Source organism: Stenella coeruleoalba (genome assembly GCF_951394435.1).
Source record: "Stenella coeruleoalba genome assembly, chromosome: 19".
Classification (NCBI taxonomy): domain Eukaryota; kingdom Metazoa; phylum Chordata; class Mammalia; order Artiodactyla; family Delphinidae; genus Stenella; species Stenella coeruleoalba.
Genome location: NC_137165.1, coordinates 27,701,923 through 27,721,462, shown reverse-complemented (window position 1 = coordinate 27,721,462; position 19,540 = coordinate 27,701,923). Strand labels below are relative to the sequence as shown.

At 42.0% G+C, this 19,540-nt stretch overlaps 1 protein-coding gene across 3 annotated transcripts in view; it reads right to left on the bottom strand.

The window, feature by feature from the left end:
- The window catches only part of TOM1L1 (target of myb1 like 1 membrane trafficking protein), a 52,716-nt gene extending 36,122 nt beyond the window's left edge, over positions 1–16,594 (bottom strand). For 2 of the 3 annotated variants that reach the window (XR_013824958.1, XM_079903550.1), the window contains exons 1-7: positions 16,449–16,594; positions 13,934–14,018; positions 12,030–12,108; positions 6,971–7,120; positions 5,125–5,250; positions 4,127–4,228; positions 3,047–3,163 (exon numbers count right to left, since the gene is read on the bottom strand). Coding sequence is in view for 2 of the 3 variants with exons in the window: in XM_079903550.1 (XP_079759676.1) it covers positions 3,047–3,163; positions 4,127–4,228; positions 5,125–5,250; positions 6,971–7,120; positions 12,030–12,108; positions 13,934–14,018; positions 16,449–16,506 (717 nt within the window). In the remaining variant the exon portion in view is untranslated. Of the gene's footprint in view, positions 1–3,046; positions 3,164–4,126; positions 4,229–5,124; positions 5,251–6,970; positions 7,121–11,255; positions 11,822–12,029; positions 12,109–13,933; positions 14,019–16,448 lie in introns of those variants that run through there. The other variant, XM_079903551.1, reaches the window with a different exon arrangement.
- Between the last annotated feature and the right edge of the window lie 2,946 nt (positions 16,595–19,540).

Genomic DNA, 19,540 nt, shown 5'->3' with positions numbered 1-19,540 from the left:
TAAATTGTTTCCAAGAGTTGTGTCTTGCTTCCCCCAGAATTTGTCATCTCAGTGTTCACCAGAGGACTCTTTCTAAAGTTTTACCTGGTTATGCAGTCCTTCAGCTTATATCCCTTTAATGGCTTCCTTCTGCCACCTGGGTTAAGCCCACTCAGGCATAGCATATCAAGTCCGCAATAACCTGGGCAGACCAGATCTTGCCACCCTTCTCCTGGAACCTGATGCTCCCAAGCTGTGGTTTAAAAACCCTCTGTGCACCTGAGGGATACCACAAACTCAAATCCATTGATAGTGGGTGGGGGGTGGCAAGGGGTTCCTTGAGGGGTGTGTCTGACTCCCTTGTGGTCTCTGGAGGTAGGCTTGCATAGATATAACTTGAGAAATGACCTGTTTTTTTCTTTTTTTTAAAATCGTTTAAAAATGTAAAACCCATTCTGAGTTCACAGACAACCGAAGCCTGCATATAACCCACTGGCCACAGCATGCTGACCCCTGGATTAGAGGAAAGCACAATCCAGGACACTCAAGACTGCCCACAATGAGTACTGCCACAGAACATGGAAGGAAATGAAGGATGCTCCATGACTAGAGACCGTGGAAGCCAGAAGAAGACAGTATGAGGGGCAGCTAACAAACAGCTGAGGTACAGTAGTGAAACAACTGGACAAGACAACCTGTGCTCACGCCTCTCTCCCCATGTGAGACCAGACAGCTGAGGCAGGAGCATCTGTGTCTAGGTGGCAGCAATGCTTGGGACAGAGACATAGGGTACTGTTTCCAGTTGCTGGTAGCAACCAGGAAAAATAGGAAGCATATAACTTAGAAGACCAGCTACCAATATAACCCACCCAGCATCATCCCGTGCCAATGCTACGTACTCTGAAAACAGCAGCAAACACAGAAATACTCAGAAATAGTACTAAGAACAAGCTGCAGTAACAGTGTTTTCCACTTGGCATGGGCAAGGTGGGTCACAGAAATGCAGACGAGCTGTCAGGGATCTCACACAAAAATAAGCTCACTATCACCAGTCTATCCAGATACTTGAGAAATGAAATGAAAGAGGTGATGAACAAAAGAACTTGTACCCAAGGAAAGAGAATCCACAGAGCAAATGGAAAAGCACCTTTAAAAATAATTACTATCCTTAGAAAGACAAAAGGGAAAAGCGTATCCATGAAAGAACTATTATAAAAATTGAAATAAATTTTTAAAATAAAAAATTGTTGAAATAAAACATTCATTAGGAGGGCCAAATAGACAATCTGATGTTCACATTTAAGAGAAATAATACATAAAATTGAGAAGCTTTGCTAGAACTACAGCATAAAAGGAAGAAGAAACAAAACGTTTATAAGAGTTGAGATAAGAAAAATATAACTGAAAGTTTCATCATCTAAATCATGTTCCATACAAAGACAGAAAGAATACTAGAAAAGAAATATCTGAAATAAGAGCTGCGAATTTCCCAGAAGCAAAATACACTTAAGCTGACAGGGCAAAAGGCCTATCAAGTATTGATACTAAGCGGGTTAAGTAAGGTAAATACACATATGCACATACATGCACACATATCCCTAGACACAGTATAGTGAAATTTCAGAGGCATTAAAGAGAAATCACAAATACAATCAGAAAAACAGATTATAAAACAAAGGTGCAAGAATACATAATATGATACTTCTCAATAGCACCACTGGGTGCAAGAACAATGGAGCAGTATCTTTGAAGGACTTAAGGAAAATAATTCTGTACCTAGGCCAAACTGTGAGCCCTTAACATGGCAGCCAAAAGACATCTTTGGACACGTAAACACTCAAAGTTTACCACTAGTAACAAGTTAAGGAGATAGCAGTTAAATACAGGTGGTAATGTTGAAAAAGGACATTTTTACACCATTGATTGTTTCCCAAACAAGCAATAATCAAGAAAAATGTTATTTACTAACAATCGAAGGACTTAAAGGAAAGATAACAACAACATGAGAAGTGGGGAGTGGAATCAGAGAAAAGTAAAAATATAAGTTTCTTAACTTTGGGGGCAAGAAAAAGATTTAGAAACTGATTTTTTTCCTCTAACTGCTTCTAAAATAATGTGTTAAAGTGTGTGTTAAAACTTAAAATTGATGGGCTTCCCTGGTGGCGCAGTGGCTGAGAGTCCACCTGCCAATGCAGGGGACACGGGTTCACGCCCCGGTCCAGGAAGATCCCACATGCCGCGGAGCAGCTGGGCCCGTGAGCCATGGCCGCTGAACCTGCGCGTCCGGAGCCTGTGCATCCGGAGCCTGTGCTCCACAACGGGAGGGGCCACAACAGTGAGAGGCCCACGTACCGCAAAAAAAAAAAAACAAAAAAAAACCTTAAAATTGAAAATTAGAAGAAACCATTAGAGGGAAAAAGTGCACTGGATGTAGAGACACAGAAGAGGGTCTCGGAGGGCCCCCACTCCAGTCATAATGAGCTGCCCGTGTCCTTCACATGCCCATACACATCCAAATGCACTGCCCACTTGCTCCTCCACAGTGTCGGCACTGCCTCCACCTAAACCTTTCCAAAAACCCTCACCTTTCTCCTTGCCCCCACCCCTGAACCCACAGTATGATAAATACATTTCTATTATAGCATCAATATTTTATTAAACTTGTCGTTTACAAAACACTCTTGCCCACTAGACCTAAGTTCCTTAAGGACTAGGACAGCCTCCTCATTTCTATATCCTTTAACACATTATAGTTACTCATTATGTTTGCTGAATAGATAGGTAACTTTTACACACTGAAAACAATTAGAGATTAGCAGAGGCTGTATATGGCTAGGCTATGAATGATTAAATGATGTTAAATTATTTATTGCAAGAGGGTAAGTACCACGTCTAAGTTACCACGGCATTTCTGATAAAGTCATCCTTGCAGCTTCTTGTTAAGTTTAAAAATCAAGTAAACATGCTGGAGCATGGACAAGTCAATATTACGGTGCCTTCTATCTCCAAGGCTCTAAGTTTAGAGAATAACTTTCAGGGACTGCTTGTCCCTGAAATCATACTACACCTGCAGAAGCTCTGTGTCTTCATGGTTTTCAGACCCAGGAATATTCTCTATCAATATGGCAGACATCACTCTCACATTCATTTTCACCATATCCAATTCACTGCGCAGTTTTCCAATCTGTCGAGAGCAACACAATCACCAGTAAGTGTGACACAAAGAATGGCTACCTTGTTTCTTGCTTGCAGAGAAAACATGTTTGTAAAATTTAATATTTTCAAATTTATACAAATGTACATATAATTATTTTACAAATGTACAATCTGTCACCTTCTAAAAGGTCTTGAGAGCTCTTGTAATAAATTTAAAACTATGCTCTAGGAAAGTTAATGAAGGGAAAAAGTCAGATTGGAACCAATATGGAGAAGGGAGAAGGTAACCCTATCAGCAACCTGAAGAAAATGGCAAATGTTAGTCTGGGTTTCATAGAAACCAATGGGAGAGAAAAAAGTGAATGTTTTATAGTCCCACGGTATTAGAGAGGGAAGAATCAAGAGAGAAACACTTTTTTTTCTTCCTGGATTAAATTCTAAGAGGAATTAATCACATGGATTGTTATACAATACCGAATAATAATAATATAAAGTCTTAAATGATAGTTCCCTTATAGCAGAACAGAAATGAGCTTCATTTCATAATTGCTTGTCTAAACATTAGATAAACAGATATAGACAAACAAGTAAATGTAATTCAGTTGGCACAGTTAATAATAGTAATAAGATGACCACTTACTGAGCTCTCTGGTGTGGCATACAGACAGTCCTATCAGGAGCAACAGGAATCACCTTACACAAGATCCGTCCCACAGCCAAGCCTCCACAAAGCCACAAAAGCCACTCGACGAGGACAACTGTTAAAAGCTCAGGCTTTTATAATCAGGCAGAATCCATGGGATTAATTCCACTTAAGAGTTGAACCATCATAACTTATACAGTGTCACTAAGCTTCAGTCCCCTCCTCTGTAAAATGAGGTTAAAATGTACCTCTACCTTATGATAATATTGTTAAAAATAAACAAACTATATATAAAGTACTTAGAACTTAGAAAAAGTCATCAATAAATACAGTCATTGCTGTTGTTACCTGTTCTGGGACCAATATAATAGTGGCGCTCTTGGAAACCACAGAAGAAAGAGCTGGTGCAGTAGGAACAGATGGTGGTGGATTTGGTGAGATCTGAGCAGTCTATCAACATGAAATATAGAAATATTATTATTTAAATTAACTCAGCCAGTCCAAATCCAGTTTTTCCATTCAGATGACTCAGTCACTAGGGAGAGTGAGCCCTCAGGACAAAGCCTTCACAAAGATCAGACTTTTGGTATACACCTGAATTGCTTTTTCTACCAAGGCAGGACTCACCAATATGCAGAAGGAAAGAATTACTGTTTTTACGTTATGGAAATCATAGTAAGTTAGGAGATGAATTATTATCAGTCACTACAAGTGTTCTAAGTTCAAAACCTTGAAAGTTGCTTGCAAACTTGAGAATGAATACATGTGAACATTGCGAAACTCTTCTATGGGCACAGTATTAATAAACAAATCTATTATATGAATACCTATAATAGAGACCCCTGCCTGTCTAGCACCAATCTTTTCTTTTGAAAACTGCCCCTCTTCTGCTCTACCTAAATAATTTCTATATGGAGCAACCCCGTTCTTATATGACCTTAGTTAATTTGTGAAGAAATGGAAAACTGACCTAGGTTGGTTCAATGAGGCCCTTCTCTGAAATTTGGGACGTGGAATGTGAAAAAGCTAAGGCTATAATATGAAAATTTGGGAGCTATGTTGTTTACCATGTGGAAAAAGCTAGTCTGCAATGAGAGAGAAGAACGAAACTGATGATCAAAGGAAGGTAGACAAGTAACAAGGCATTTGAATGCTTGGTTCTCTGTTCAAAGATCCAGCTAACACCACCCTTCTTGCGGCTTGTATCTTATGAGGTATCACAGTATCCTTCTAACAGATTAATCTTTTAGGTGAAGCTAGGTGGAGCTAGGGTGGTCCCTTTCAAAGAGAAAAGACCCATGCACTACACTGTCTTACTCTACATAGGTCAAAGAACGGCCTCCTACCTCTTGTCTGGCTGTTTCAGCCACTGCATCTGATGGAGGAAACTGAACACCTTTCTTAAGGAGGTCCAGGTACACTTCTTTCACTTCACTTACATCCACAGCTCCTGGAAAACCCTGCGACCATGTCTGAATTCAAGAGATGGAAAGTTCCAGAGATAAATAAGCAGCAAAACAAAACACAACTCCTAAACTGGTGACAGAAAATGAGAGATTGACAATTATGTACCTTACTCAGAAAAAGAAAGCTACTTTTGAATGTACATTTTTAGAGACTAGAATAATCTATATATATATATATATATATATATATATATAAAACATCTTTATTGGAGTATAATTGCTTTACAATGGTATGTTAGTTTCTGCTTTGTAACAAAGTGAATCAGTTATACATATACATATGTTCCCATATCTCCTCCCTCTTGTGTCTCCCTCCCTCCCACCCTCCCTATCCCATCCCTCTAGGTGGTCACAAACCACTGAGCTGATCTCCCTGTGCTATGCAGCTGCTTCCCGCTAGCTACCTATTTTACATTTGGTAGTATATATTAGACCATGCCACTCTCTCACTTTGTCCCAGCTTACCCTTCCCCCTCCCCATGTCCTCAAGTCCATTCTCTACGTCTGCGTCCTTATTCCTGTCCTGCCCCTAGGTTCCTCATGACCACTTTTTTAAAAATTTAGATTCCATATATATGTGTTAGCATACAGTATTTGTTTTTCTCTTTTTGACATACTTCACTCTGTATGACAGATTCTAGGTCCATCCACCTCACTACAAATAACTCAATTTTGTTTCTTTTTATGGCTTGAGTAATATTCCATTGTATATATGTACCACATCTTCTTTATCCAGTCATCTGTCGATGGACACTTAGGTTGCTTCCATGTCCTGGCTATTGTAAATGGAGCTGCAATGAACATTGTGGTACATGACTCTTTTTGAATTATGGTTTTCTCAGGGTATACGCCCAGTAGTGGGATTGCTGGGTCATATGGCAGTTCTATTTTTAGTTTTTTAAGGAACCTCCATACTGTTCTCCATAGCGGCTGTATGAATTTACATTCCCACCAACAGTGCAAGAGGGTTCCCTTTTCTCCACACCCTCTCCATTGTGTGTGTGTGTGTATGTATGTATATATATATATTTTTCTTTCTTTTTTTTTTTTTTTTTTTTTTTTTGCGGTACGCGGGCCTCTCACTGTTGTGGCCTCTCCTGTTGCAGAACACAGGCTCCGGAAGCGCAGGCTCAGCGGCCATGGCCCGCGGCATGTGGGATCTTCCCGGACCGGGGCACGAACCCGCGTCCCCTGCATCGGCAGGCGGACTCTCAACCACTGTGCCACCAGGGAAGTCCTGTTTGTATATTTTTTGATGATGGCCATTAGAATAATATATTTTTAATCACCAAACTGCCATGCCTCAACAATTTAATGAAACTCTGGAATAGATACTATTGTTTGTTTTTTGCTATACTAAATCTAGAATTAACAGATTCTAAAACAGCATCAGTAGCTCTTTTGCCAAATAACTCTGAAAGCAGTGAGTTATCTACCCCAGAACATAGTTTCCACACCTGCAAAATGAACGTACACGTCACTCTCTCTCCTATCTGATGTAGATAAGATAGAAACTGAGAGACACGTATGGAAAAGACTACACATTCTTCAGAAAAAGGCCACTATCCAATGCCAAGAAATTATTATTACATGGAAAACCGAATAGTGAAAACTCTTTGGGGCTCAATCCCAGGCTTGTAAAGGATCACTGAACCAATTGGGAGTTAGGTAATTAAATCTCTAATCTTAGACATTCACCATCCCATAAGATATATAATAGACTTACCTTAATGAAATTCAAAATTCTATTCTGAATGTCTATTGGCAAGGTATATCTGGGACTCAGCAGCTTAACTAGACTATCTTTAACGAATTCCTTCTTCACAATCAGAGACTGGAAACTCGGACCACAGTTCTGCATACACACGTCAATAAGCTAAAGAGAAAAATTAAACGTTTTATCTCTTTGCAAAACCACCTCCTAAATATAAGGTAAAAATTGCTAAGTAATGATTTCCACCAGCATTCCAATTAATAAACATAATTTAGTATCTACTAAAATACATGGCAAAATGTTAGGTTCTGGAAATGTGAGGAAATATAAGGCATAACGTAACTGCTTAGCGGATGGTCCTGTTGGGGAGCCAGGACACAATTATACGAGAACTAATAACTATGCAAGGTAGTAAATGCCAAGGGCCAATGGGAGGTGCAAACAAAGCATGTGGGCTCCATACAAGGTGACGTGTCCTAGTTTTGCCAGGAAAGTCCTGGTGAACTCCTGTTGTCCTGGTTTTATTAATGATGATACCTCCTTTCACTCTCAAAAATGTCCTTGCCTAGATGAAAAATTACATGGTTACCCCAGCTACAGACCTTTATAGGCAGATGTGATAATTTAGGGCCAGGTGGTCTTAAGACTTTTGGAAAAGGGTGGTTCTACGCTGGGCTTTGAAAAATGGTCAAGAAAAGTACAAATGAGTATAGAGCAATAGTCTAGACAGGTAAATGGTATTAAAAAATATAAGTACAGGTGACAAAGCATATGAGCTGTGAGGAGGAAAATAAGTACTCCAGTTTGTAGAGGCTTCTTTACATCAGCAAACTGGGGACATTGGGGAGGTGGGTGGATTAAGTCTGGAGGGGCTTCATCCAGACAGTAGAGAAATTTTGTGTGGCAATGTAAAGAATTTGAAGATTATCGTGAAGGCAGTAAGAAGCCACTGAAGGGTTCTTATTAGTTTTGTCACCATCACACCTCTATCCTGAACTTGAGAGAAAGGTTAGTGCATGCATAGTACTCTGACAAGGTTTTCAAGCAGCACCCTACAAAGGGAATTGGAGGGCAAAGACCCTGGAATGATAGAGAGATCCAGCAGTTACCCACTAGTACAGCCTGATGCAGAAAGGCCTAAACTAGGATGATGTGGGTACAAGGAAGGGAAAGACATGAGAATTATGAAGCAAGAACTTTCAGCAACCGGGGTTTGTTGAAAAGGAAAGGCTGAAAGTTAAGTGACTGTTACTCTGCATGAGATTGATGGAAATCTGGAAGTGGATGGGATACTATGACTAGTCGAAGGTCAAAATGGTGGGTTGAAATTTAGATATTTTGAGTTTATAAGTGCTGTGAACTGAATGTTTGTGTCCCTCCCAAATTCCCATGTGGAACCTCCTAATCCCTAATGTGATGGTATTTGGAGGTGGGATTTTTGGGAGGGAGTTAGGTCATGAGGGTGGAGTCCTCATGAATGAGATTAGTGCTCTTATAAGAAAGGGATAAGAGAGATCATCTCTCTCTTGGCCATGTGAGGATACAGCAAGAAGATGGCCATCTACAAGCCAGAGGGTGGGCCCTCATCATACACTGGATCTGCCGGCACCTTGATCTTGGACTTCACAGCCTCCAGGACTGTGAGAAATAGATGTCTGTTGTTTAAGCCACCTAATCTATGGTATTTTGTTAGAGCAGCTCAAGGTGACTAAGACAAAAAGGACAATGAGACATTCAAGTAGAGATTTTTTGCTGAGAGCTGTACATGCACAGCTATAGTTCAGGGGAGAGTGAGGCCAAAAGTGAGTTATCAAGCCTGCCTTGGATGAGCAGAGAGGAAGGGACAAAGGGGTTCACCTGTGAGGCCAGAAGGACGCTCAGGAAAGGCAATCAACAGAAACTGATGCATAAGATAAATAGAACATAATGTTGGTAAAATCAAAAGAGGGCAGAGTTTCTAGGAGGATGGAGTGTCAAATGGTTAAGAATATGGACTGAAAAACTCAGCTAGGTTTGTTGGTTAGTGGGGTCATCAGTCACCTTGAAAAAAAGATTTTCAATAAAGCAACATAAGCAGAAGTCAGGCTAAGAAAGAATGAGCTGGTATTGAAGAACTGCATGCAGAAAGTGGATTTCTAAAAGTGATCTAAAAACAAAATTAAATCTCTAGTTCCCATGCTAACACCTTCTCCGAGGTCACAAAAACCATAACGTGACCAGGATAGGTATAATCATCTTTGCAGAAAAGAAGCCCTGAAAACTGACTTTACACCATGCTCTGTATTTGTGTCACTTTAATGGCAATACAGAAATAAGAAGGTATGAAAGCTGCAGTTTTAAGGGCAATGTGGCTAAAAATGCAACCATAAAATACAGAAGCTGAGCACATGCAGCTTTGTGAAATATACAGGGAGAACCTTTAAGGCAAAGGAAAGTAAAATCAGAAGCCAAAACATATTAAGATGAATCTATTGTATTTTAATGCAAGTTGTTTAGAAAAAGACAAGCTGAAAAGTTGAATAACAAATGAGTTTTTGCTTGATATACTGTTATGATGAGTTTTTATCTGATGAACTGCTGAGAGGAAAAGTGCCTCTAGTTCAATGGGAATTTATAAAAATACTTCATGTAACCAGATATGCAGTCTTAGGCAAGATACTTTGCCTCCAAATCTCATTTTCCCTAACAGTAAAATGAATGCTAAATATTCACGGGCCTAGTTGCTCCGCAGCATGTGGGATCCTCCCAGACAGGGGCTCGAACCCGTGTCCCCTGCATTAGCAGGCAGATTCTCAACCCCTGCGCCACCAGGGAAGCCCCTGGATGATTCTCTCTGTGACTAATCTCTCTCATGATTAAGTCTGGCTTAAGTTAATATTAAAGTCTGTTCTGAAGCCTTAAAGACACCACTACAATGCAGTGAGTAGCGTGAGGTGAGGTGATTGGGCCACTGACTATACAACTTGGGGAAATATGCATGAAGCTAGCAAGAGTCAAAGACCAATTCAAAGAAAATCCAAGAAGTAGGTACCTTAATGAACTCTGCCCCTAACAATGACCCCCAACCTGTGACTCTCACCTTTACTTTGGCACAGGTTTTAGATTCACTTGTTCTCACGTACTGGTGTGGAAATTAGGAGGTGGAGGATGAACAGTTACCTGAGGTGGAACAGGGAACAGGCAGCTAGCTGGGAGTAAGGCCTAAGAGATCAGACGACTGGAAGGACAGAAAGAGTGGGAACTCAGAGATGGAGGGCTGAAAGAGACAACACTCTGGGATAAGTCAGATTCCCCAGGGAAGAGTCCTGGTTCATCCCCAGAAGGAAGGAACTGTGATGGAGGAGGATATGGAGCTGAGGATAAGAAGCAACCATGGAAATGTCACGTAGGCTGGCTACAACAGAGAAAGAGACAAACGCATTATACAGAATAAACAACTGTGAGAAGGTGAAATACCGCATGCTGAAATTCAAAAGTGGCATAAATTCATCTTCTGCCCTTAGGTTACTCAGTCAATTCTCCTAACCTTCAGCAGCCCTGAGATATCCTAGATCCACTTCATTTTAGGGCACAGCTACGTATCTTTCTACCCCAATTCTTCTACATTCCTTGAGTCCTTCCTGGATGCTAGGAGAGTGGGATGGGGGCTGAAGGACACTCAATCATTTTAACCACTCAACACCTGGTACACTGATGCACTAGGTCTTCTACCATGTAGAAAGGAGTTGAAAACACAAATGAAACACAGCAGCCTTTTCTTTCAAGGGGCTTGATTTGTTCTGAGAAGCAAGGTGTATGGGGCAAGGACATGGAATTTAGAATCTGAGAACCGGACTGAAATCTTGCCTATGCTACTTAAATCTTGGAGGGGAAAAAAAAAAAAAAAAATCACTTAACCTCACTAAGTCTCAGTTTCTTCATTTCTGAAGTGGAGTCAATAATACAACTTCTTCAAAGGGTTGTTGAGAGCATCAACCAGGTACCAGGCAAAGGTTTATTTCCACCACCAACCCATTGTTCTGACATTTCTACTGAAGTGCCTTACTCCTCTCTCTCCAGTTGCCTGCATTCTGTGACCTCCCTGAGGGGGCTGCTATGGTAAAGGACAGGGGAGAGGTCAAAAAAGATGAGAGAAGAAAATCCCTCCAAAACTATATTCAGACCCCAACTTGAAGGGTTTCTTCAGTGATAGTATCATTAAGACTTCAATTCATTTTCTCATTCAGTTACTCTCCAAGTAAGCAAGATGTGATAAATGATTTTCCCCCTGAAACTAGAAAAGGGGGGCTGTGCTCACCTCTGTTCCACAGCCCTCTAGATAAACACGTCCAAGTCCCCTAAGAGCAGTGTGATGCTGGCAGAGTAGTGCCATAACCACATGTGGCTTGCGGCTGGGCTGAGGTCAGCAAAGGCACACAGAAGAAACTAGAAAGCCACACAGCTCACTCTCAGGCAGCAGGCAGGGTTTGCAAAACATACTGAAGTAAAACGGGCAACTCACCAAGCAACTGAAGAGGTCACACGGCCAAGGTTGGGGGAAAATGGGAACATGTCAAATAAATGTCCACACCCAAATCAAGCGATAAGGTGCACAGGAGAATTGTTTAAATCAACAAAGAACATTCTCCAAATTATACCAAACAGCAGAACTTGGCTGAACCCTAAAGAGCCTCCAGCATCTCAGAATTCCACAGAGGTGTTCAAATGAGGTAGAAAGATGACGGGGAGGCACTTCTCAAGCTTCAATCTTCCCCATGTGTAACACATACACAAACTTCTTGAGCAACTCAGTACATACAGGTTTTTCATGACCAGTTCCCATCTCCTAACCAGGAAAATATGCTTTTCCAGGAACACTCACTTTCCACCGAATTAAATGCTATTACAAACAACGAAACTCCCTTGATTCTGCAATTCTCAATAAATGAATAGTTTTAATTCATACTGTAAATAACTTTTTGCTAACCTATTAATTATCTCAGAATATTTGTATCTTTTATACCCAAAATTAGAAACGTGACTATAGCTTGGAAAATTCTGGTCTTAATTTAACATTAAAGTAAATACTTACTGACAAGGTAAGTTGTATTTCTTTATGATTGTAATTTTTGGAAATCCTTTTCTTCAAAGCTTTTACTGCATCTTTTGGCCTGTGGCAATAAACACAGTAAAATCATCAACGTAGCCATTGCTGAAAGCAAGTAGTCTCTGAAAAGCAGCATGCAGTGTGGAAAGAGGAACGGCTAAGGAGATAACCAAGGTATTGGTTCTGTGTGGCACTGGGCAGATGACTTAACATTTTTACACCCGTTTCCTCATACATCTAGGCAGACAATACCACCTACCTCCTTGTCAGAATCAAACAAAATATGCAGATGATGATCATTACCTAGAAAGCACTACATGTGAAATATACTCACACCCACAGCCCATATCAACGCACAGAACCAGTTTACAGGAAATGTAATTTCCAAAAATGTTACCTATTTTTATTAGTATTTCCTAAGCATCCTATAGGCAATGGGATGTAGGAGGAGTTAGGACTAACCAGGTCAGGTTCTGATATGCTACAATGTTATGTTACAAAAGGAGGAACTATGTGTAAGTAGACAGTCTAAATTTACTCTGAGATGGTCAGTTATAGATAAGTAATGGGGATGTAACGTACAACATGATGACTATAGTTAATACTGCTGTATGGTATATTTGACAGTTGTTAAGAGAGTAGATCCTGAAAGTTCTCATCACAAGGAAAAAACATTTTTTGTAACTGTATGAGGTGATGGATGTTAACAAAACTTGTTGTGGAAACTGTTTTGCAGTATATGTAATTCAAGTCATTATGCTGTACACTTTAAACTTATACAGTGCTATATGCCAATTATACCTCAAAACTTAAAAAAGATACAAATATTTTTTGAATTTAGAATTTAGAATTTCTATTATATGATAATATAATTACATAATATTACATATACTTAAAATTGTAACTATTATAAAATATTATACATATTTCTAAAAAATCATATATGAAATCTAAGATGAAACCCTTAGAAAAGTTGAAAAGAATAAAGACACTGTTTTAAAAGAAAAAAATTTTACATTGCATTTCCCTTTTTGCATTATCAATGAAGAAATTAGTATTATCAATGAAGAAAAGTTTTAGAGGAAACAAATATGGTAAACAAGATTACAGGGAAAACACCATAAATATTTTAAAGTACTAACCATAAGCACTTTCCATTGAGATAGTCAATAATTAAGTGTAATGTTTTCTTCATCAACAAAAACTAAGACAGTCTCCTTTGCTGTTCATTATTAGTTTAAATGCACAGGAAAATCCCTTTTAACAACTTGTAGTTCAGACTAAATCACAAAATAGTTGGTCTTCTTAATGATTTTATTTTTTAAACTTCAATTCTGTAAAGTTTAAGAAGTGTAACAAAAGATAACACATTGTTTAAGAACTCAGCATAAACATGGGTGAGTTGGCATTCGGAAGAAAAAAAAAATTGTCTTGTGACAGGCAGAGGAAAACAACTGCTAGATTATTTCCTGGTTGGTAATGACAACTGCCCAGAGACAGGTCACCACCAGGAGACCACTAGCTTCTTGATAATATTTTTCAGTTACAGTAACATAAAATATTGCCAATCAGAGCAAGAAGAATTCCTAACAAAGGAAACAGTATCTTCCTCTCTCCTTAAAGAACAAGGAATTTGAGCTTCACCGAGACAAAATTTGAAACTATTAAGGAAAAGGCAAAGAGGAGAAAAATTATAATGGATTCTCAACTATTCCACATGCTGAAACAAGCAGCTGTCCTAATATTTCAACCTGACATGTCTTCAAAAGGCAGTGGGTGCTTAAAGGGTGATGGAAACACTATTTCAACAAGAAAACCAGTTTGCAAGAGAAAATATGTTCTGACACTTCTTATGAGAGGCAAATACATGAACCACACACTGAACTCACCCATCGTGGGCAGTGTTAATTATGTAACAGATGTGCATGAACTGGCCCCAATCTTCAGTCTGAACTCCAGCAAATGTAGCCTTTTCTGCAAAGAAAAAGCTGTTGTGTTGAATCTGAGCTACAACAGAATAAAACATGTCTGGTCCTCCTGAAACAATCTGCCTGGAGTTCACTAGCAAGTACCATTAAGTTTATATCACCAAAGAGCAGAGAGATTTTTTTTTTCTGAGCAATTCCCAGTAATTCAAGAATCAGTCAAAACCCAGGTGTTTCTCTTGCAACAGTAATGAGTGACCTATTAATAAAGGCTGCAGGGCCAAGACAGCCCAGCTAAATCTCCATCTGCCTGCCTGTCTTTCAGAGAAGGACAGTCACCTACAAGATGAAGTGCACAGTGCTAAACTAAGTATTTTATCTTATGCAATTTCATTTAACCCACTGTTTTGAGGTGATGAAACAGAAGTTCAAGGAGGTTAAGGAAGTTACCCAAGGCTACACAGTCAGTACACGGTAGAACTAGCATTCAAATCTAGGTTGTTTGATGTTTGATGCCAGTTTTTGTTTGCTTTTTAAAAGTCACTTATTCTCCTTTGGGGGTGGTGTTGAGAAAAAGACAGATCTACTGAAACTGTCTATGTACTTCCTAGCACCTGTACTAACCAGAGCTGCACCAGGCAGACTTGAAGGCTCCTGTACCTGTAACCCCATCACTAAACAGTCAGATAGCTTTTCCCTCTTCTGACATCCTCCTTAAGAATACAAAATGTCACCTGGGAAGGATAATAGAACACTCAACCTGAATGAGCTTAACATCTCTACTACGAGAAAGGAGAATATCCCTCAGCATGAAAACATGAGGTTCTAGGGGAATTGAGCAAAAATTAAAAGGATAATGAAGAGGATAAAGGTTTGGTTAGGGGAACTCCAAAGCTTAGACTGCTCCTCATCTAGGAGAAACACTATTTGAATTTGGCATTCAAATGGACAAGGCTTACCAATCTTGTGTTCAGTTACAAGGTTCTTTCTGCCAGATTTCTTGCTCCCCATTCTGTCCTCCTTCTTCCCACATTCCCATCTTCCTAGAAAACTCCTACTCACCCTTCAAAGGCCATGGCAGAGTTAAGTTCTCCCTTTTCATAAGTTTTGGGTGTTTTACACTTCTCTTCTATTGCAAAGGTACTGCACTATTGTCAGTACGAAATTGTGTGCGTCTTCCCTATAAGATTATGCGTTCCGTGATGGCTGAGACCACATCTTACCTTTGCCTGGTCCAGGTCCAGGGATATAGCTGGCAGTCAGTAAATGTTCACAGCATTAAAGAATAAATCAACTTATGAAGATGCAGCCTGAATCCACTTCTGTTCAGGGTTCATTTTAATACCCAACAGAGATACAGCCAGCAACAGTTTAGAAAGCATCTCCTCCTCAATGATAGTTACACTCACCATCTTATAAAGGTATGGGAACTAAGCTTCAGGTTGAGTAGTGTTTTGGTTTTGGTTCTTTAATTTATTCATTCTTTATTTATTTTTGGCCGCGCAGCATGTGGGGTCTTAGTTCCCCGACCAGGGATAGAACCAGCGCCCCCTGCATTGGAAGGGTGACGTCTTAACCACTGGACCACCAGGGAAGTCCCTGGGTAATGTGTTCTTGTCATACAGCAGTTAACTGAGCTGCAGGCAAAACTGTTCAAATCTGAGCCTCCTTATTACAACTACCAGGTTTTCATGCTTTCCTCATCCCACGAAGCTCCCCCAAGTGATGACGCTTTGCTTGGCATCTATATGCACTGGTGCCACACCCGGTTCCCAAGGGAGGTATCAGAGACCAGGGAGAAGGGAGCCGGTGTTGTTAAACAGTCCAGGCACTGGCTCCGGCTTCCGCGTACATGGATCAGAGCACGGCCACGGGAGAGGGAAGGAGTCAGGCAGACACCTGTGTAGCCCCTAGTGGCCTTGAGAGGCCTCTTGTGTACCCAGAGCGCGCCTGGCTCCCCCTTCCTTCGCTCCAGTGCTAGGCATGTTCGTTCTCTTTGTTCACCCCTAAAAAGTAACTCACGTTTTAAGGGCCTGGAGTCAGAACTAGTTTGGAGACCTGCCTGTCACATCGAGGTCACTGCACTTAACCTCCTGGAAACTTTTTCTCTTTGCAAAACGGGAAGGACAACACTTGGCCCTCGGGTGGACTCACTTTCTGAACAGCTTCCCCTTACCCAGAAGTTGACACGCCCCTGTAGAGGCCCAGCCACGCCACACCTGGATCCCCTCGGTCCACCTGTCCGCTTCCACCCCACCCCCACCCCGGAAAGCACCGGAAGACGGGAGGTGAGGAGGTGGGGTTCGAGAGAGGTCAGCGGGGACAGGTGCCGCTCGGGACCAGCGGAGCGCGGGGCCTGGGAAAGTTGCGGGGGAGCGGGGAGGAGTTCGTCGAACTCGGACCCACGCGATCCTCTGCGGCCGGGAACAGAGTCAACGCGTAGCGTCCCGGCCCCAAGCCGGAGGGGTCCCCCTTTTACCTATGAGCTGGCCCACGGAGGTCGCGTATGGGTCCCGGTGACTCTTCCCGAACGCCATGGTAGCGCAGGGAGCCGGCCCGGGCCTCCAACACCGCGGCTCACGACTCCACCCGCACGGCCCTGGCTCCGCCCCCCGGGCCGCACTTCCCCTGGCCGCTGCGAGGCGCCGGGCTCCGGGCTGGGTCCTTGGGGGGGCTGAGGCGGGAGCGCCGGAGGGGGCGGGCACACGCGCACCTGCCACGAGCCGCGGAACCGGCTGGGCGGCCCTGGGGACACCGCTGGGGACGAGTGACCCGGGATCCTGCCGCTCACGGGGCGAGGTGCTGTTCTTCTCTGCGCTTCCTGCTCCCCGTTGTAAAGAAGGAAATATGGAGTTAACACACGTCTCGGGTTACTGTGAGCATTAACCACATAACCCGCTCAGGTCAGCGTTTGGCACCCACAAAATACATGTTTAACCACTGAGTGAATCGCCTAACTAGAAATATTTACCCCACCCCGACTTATTTACCCGCCCCAGAGATCCGGGAGGGAAGATGTGTCCCTGGCACTTTAAGGCTGCAGGTGATGGACAGGAGGAGGGACTGGCTTCAATCGAGAGGCCTCACAGGAGCCGGCGTCCTTTGTCTCGCCCCAATTTCCTGAGGGACCACGTGGCGCCGCCCAGCGAGTTCTCGGTTCCTCCAGGGAACTATTTTCCAGCGAAGGTGAGAAGAAGAGAGGGGCTTTCCTTCTGCTCCGGCAGGGAGTGTTTGGCTTTAGGACTGCTTTGGAATGTAAATCCGAGCTGGAGCATTTCAACCTCTTTCCAGCTGCCCTTTCAGAAGCGGAATTTATTTCCTTTTCTGGTGCATTCGATTAACATCTGATTAGCGATGGTAACAATCTTCCACGATGATGCCGGAGCCTGCTGGGGAGTGGTGTGTCTCCAAGGTGATGGAAGTTAGCATAAGATGGGCTCCCTGTGCCTCCAGATCTTGCTTCCTGTGGTCAAGTGGGGCCCGGTTCGACAAGCCCTTCCTGGGCCCTGGAAATGGTGACAAGAGATCAAAAGGAGATCGGTCTGGCTTATGTCCTTAGTCATATATTTAAAAATAGAAATCAAAACCAATTCCAGTGTGTGCCAAGGGGTTAACTTTTTTTTGCTCTAATTCTGCTATTTCTAATTTTTCTTGACCCATGTGAGCTAATACCTGGGATTCTAAAATCTAGAATGAATCATTTTTGTTGTAAATGCCTCCTGCCTGTAACTAATATTCTCCACCTGCTTATCCAGGGTGAATAACTACTTCTTGTGGTGCTACTTATCAACTACCTTAGTCATCGCTACAGCTTCTGCCCACACTGTTGAAAACCTCTTGTGACATCACCAACCTAATCTCTTTCATATTATAGACTCTACAAAATATTCCACTCTCTGAACCCTACAAGCTTAAAGAGAAAATTTCAGCTTAGGCTGCTGTTGGTGTCAGTGGCCTTCCCAGGGAATGAGAACTGGGAAGGAATCAACATACATATTTTTAACATAATTCTGCTACTTCTTATGGGAGAAGTTTTGTTTTTTATTTCCTTGTGCTACAGGATTGAGGCACTGAGAACATGGCACCAGGGAGCGTGTTCAGGACATTATGTCGGGGTAAACAGAACCAGGTTGATGGGTACTACCTGAAGCTCTTTTCTCCCCGTTTGCCTACAGGGGTGTTGTGGTGGTTGCAGCCTTCTTTCTGTGTTCTGCCACTTTCTCCATGATCTGCCAAGTCCCCGGGGGGATAATCAACCCAGTCCGTGTTAGTATGGTCTGAGAGTAGGATAGAATTCACAGCTAAGTTAAGGTCAGAGAAGAGGCAGAATCCCAGAAAGAAACAAGGGTAAAATTTCTGGATACCAGGAGCAAAATCTCACTAAAATTTCAATTCTAAAAACACTTACTAAGCGTTTATTTACACGTAAGTCATAATGCTAGGTAGAAGCAAAGAAAATAACCTTTATTTTTTTATTTGGCCACGCTGTGTGGCCTGTGGGATCTTAGTTCCCCAACCAGGAATTGAACCCGGGCCACTGAAGTGAAAGTGCCAAGTCCTAACCATTGGAACACCAGGGAATTCCTGCAAATAACCTTTACAGTACTTTAAATACACTTAAGTGCCTGGAAGTGGAACTCCATCTGAATGCAGTCTTCCTAAGCCTGGAGACAGGTAGCATACACTTCATTTGTACAAATATGTAATCAGAGATTTAAAAATATAAAGCTAGGGCTTCCCCGGTGGCGCAGTGGTTGAGAGTCCACCTGCCGACGCAGGGGACGCGGGTTCGTGCCCCGGTCCGGGAAGATCCCACATGCCGCGGAGTGGCTGCACCCGTGAGCCATGGCCGCTGAGCCTGCGTGTCCGGATCCTGTGCTCCGCAACGGCAGAGGCCACAACAGCGAGAGGCCCACGTACCGAAAAAAAAAAATATATATATATATAACTAATAAATAGCTTGACTAGAGTTTGAATCATGGCTGCCTGATTCTAGAGCCTGTATTTTTGCCACTAGGTGAATCTGCTTATTGAGCATGTTTCTCTTCATTTTTCTTTTAAAGATCTGTGTGGTTCAAAGTATATCACGACCCGTATTCCTATCTTAAAGAAGATATACATAGACTTTGCTGGCACAGGGTCCTGCTGTTCTTTCTGTACCTGTTCAAGAATGCTAATATTTTCTTTACTAGAACTATATGCTAGGTGTGCTGTAAATACATTACATGCACATGCATTCTCTCATTTAATCCCATGATAACTCTGAAACCAGTACTCTTATTACTCTGTTTTACAGATTAGAAAAACCAAAGTAAGTCATTTTTCATGCAGTCATAGTGAAGGACTGTATGATTCCAGAAGCTGTGACTTTAACCTATGTACTCTCATGGGTAGAGCATAGATGGTAGGTGGTACCCTTTCCTTTTTAAAAAGTGGGTTCTAGGGGATGGTACCTGGAGAATGAGGTGACCGAACGTGGCAAACACACGTATCTGGAAACAAAGTTGACCCATCATCAGGCTTTATGCAGTTAAGAGTCTTTTTCACCCTCTCATTTGATTCTGTTCTTTC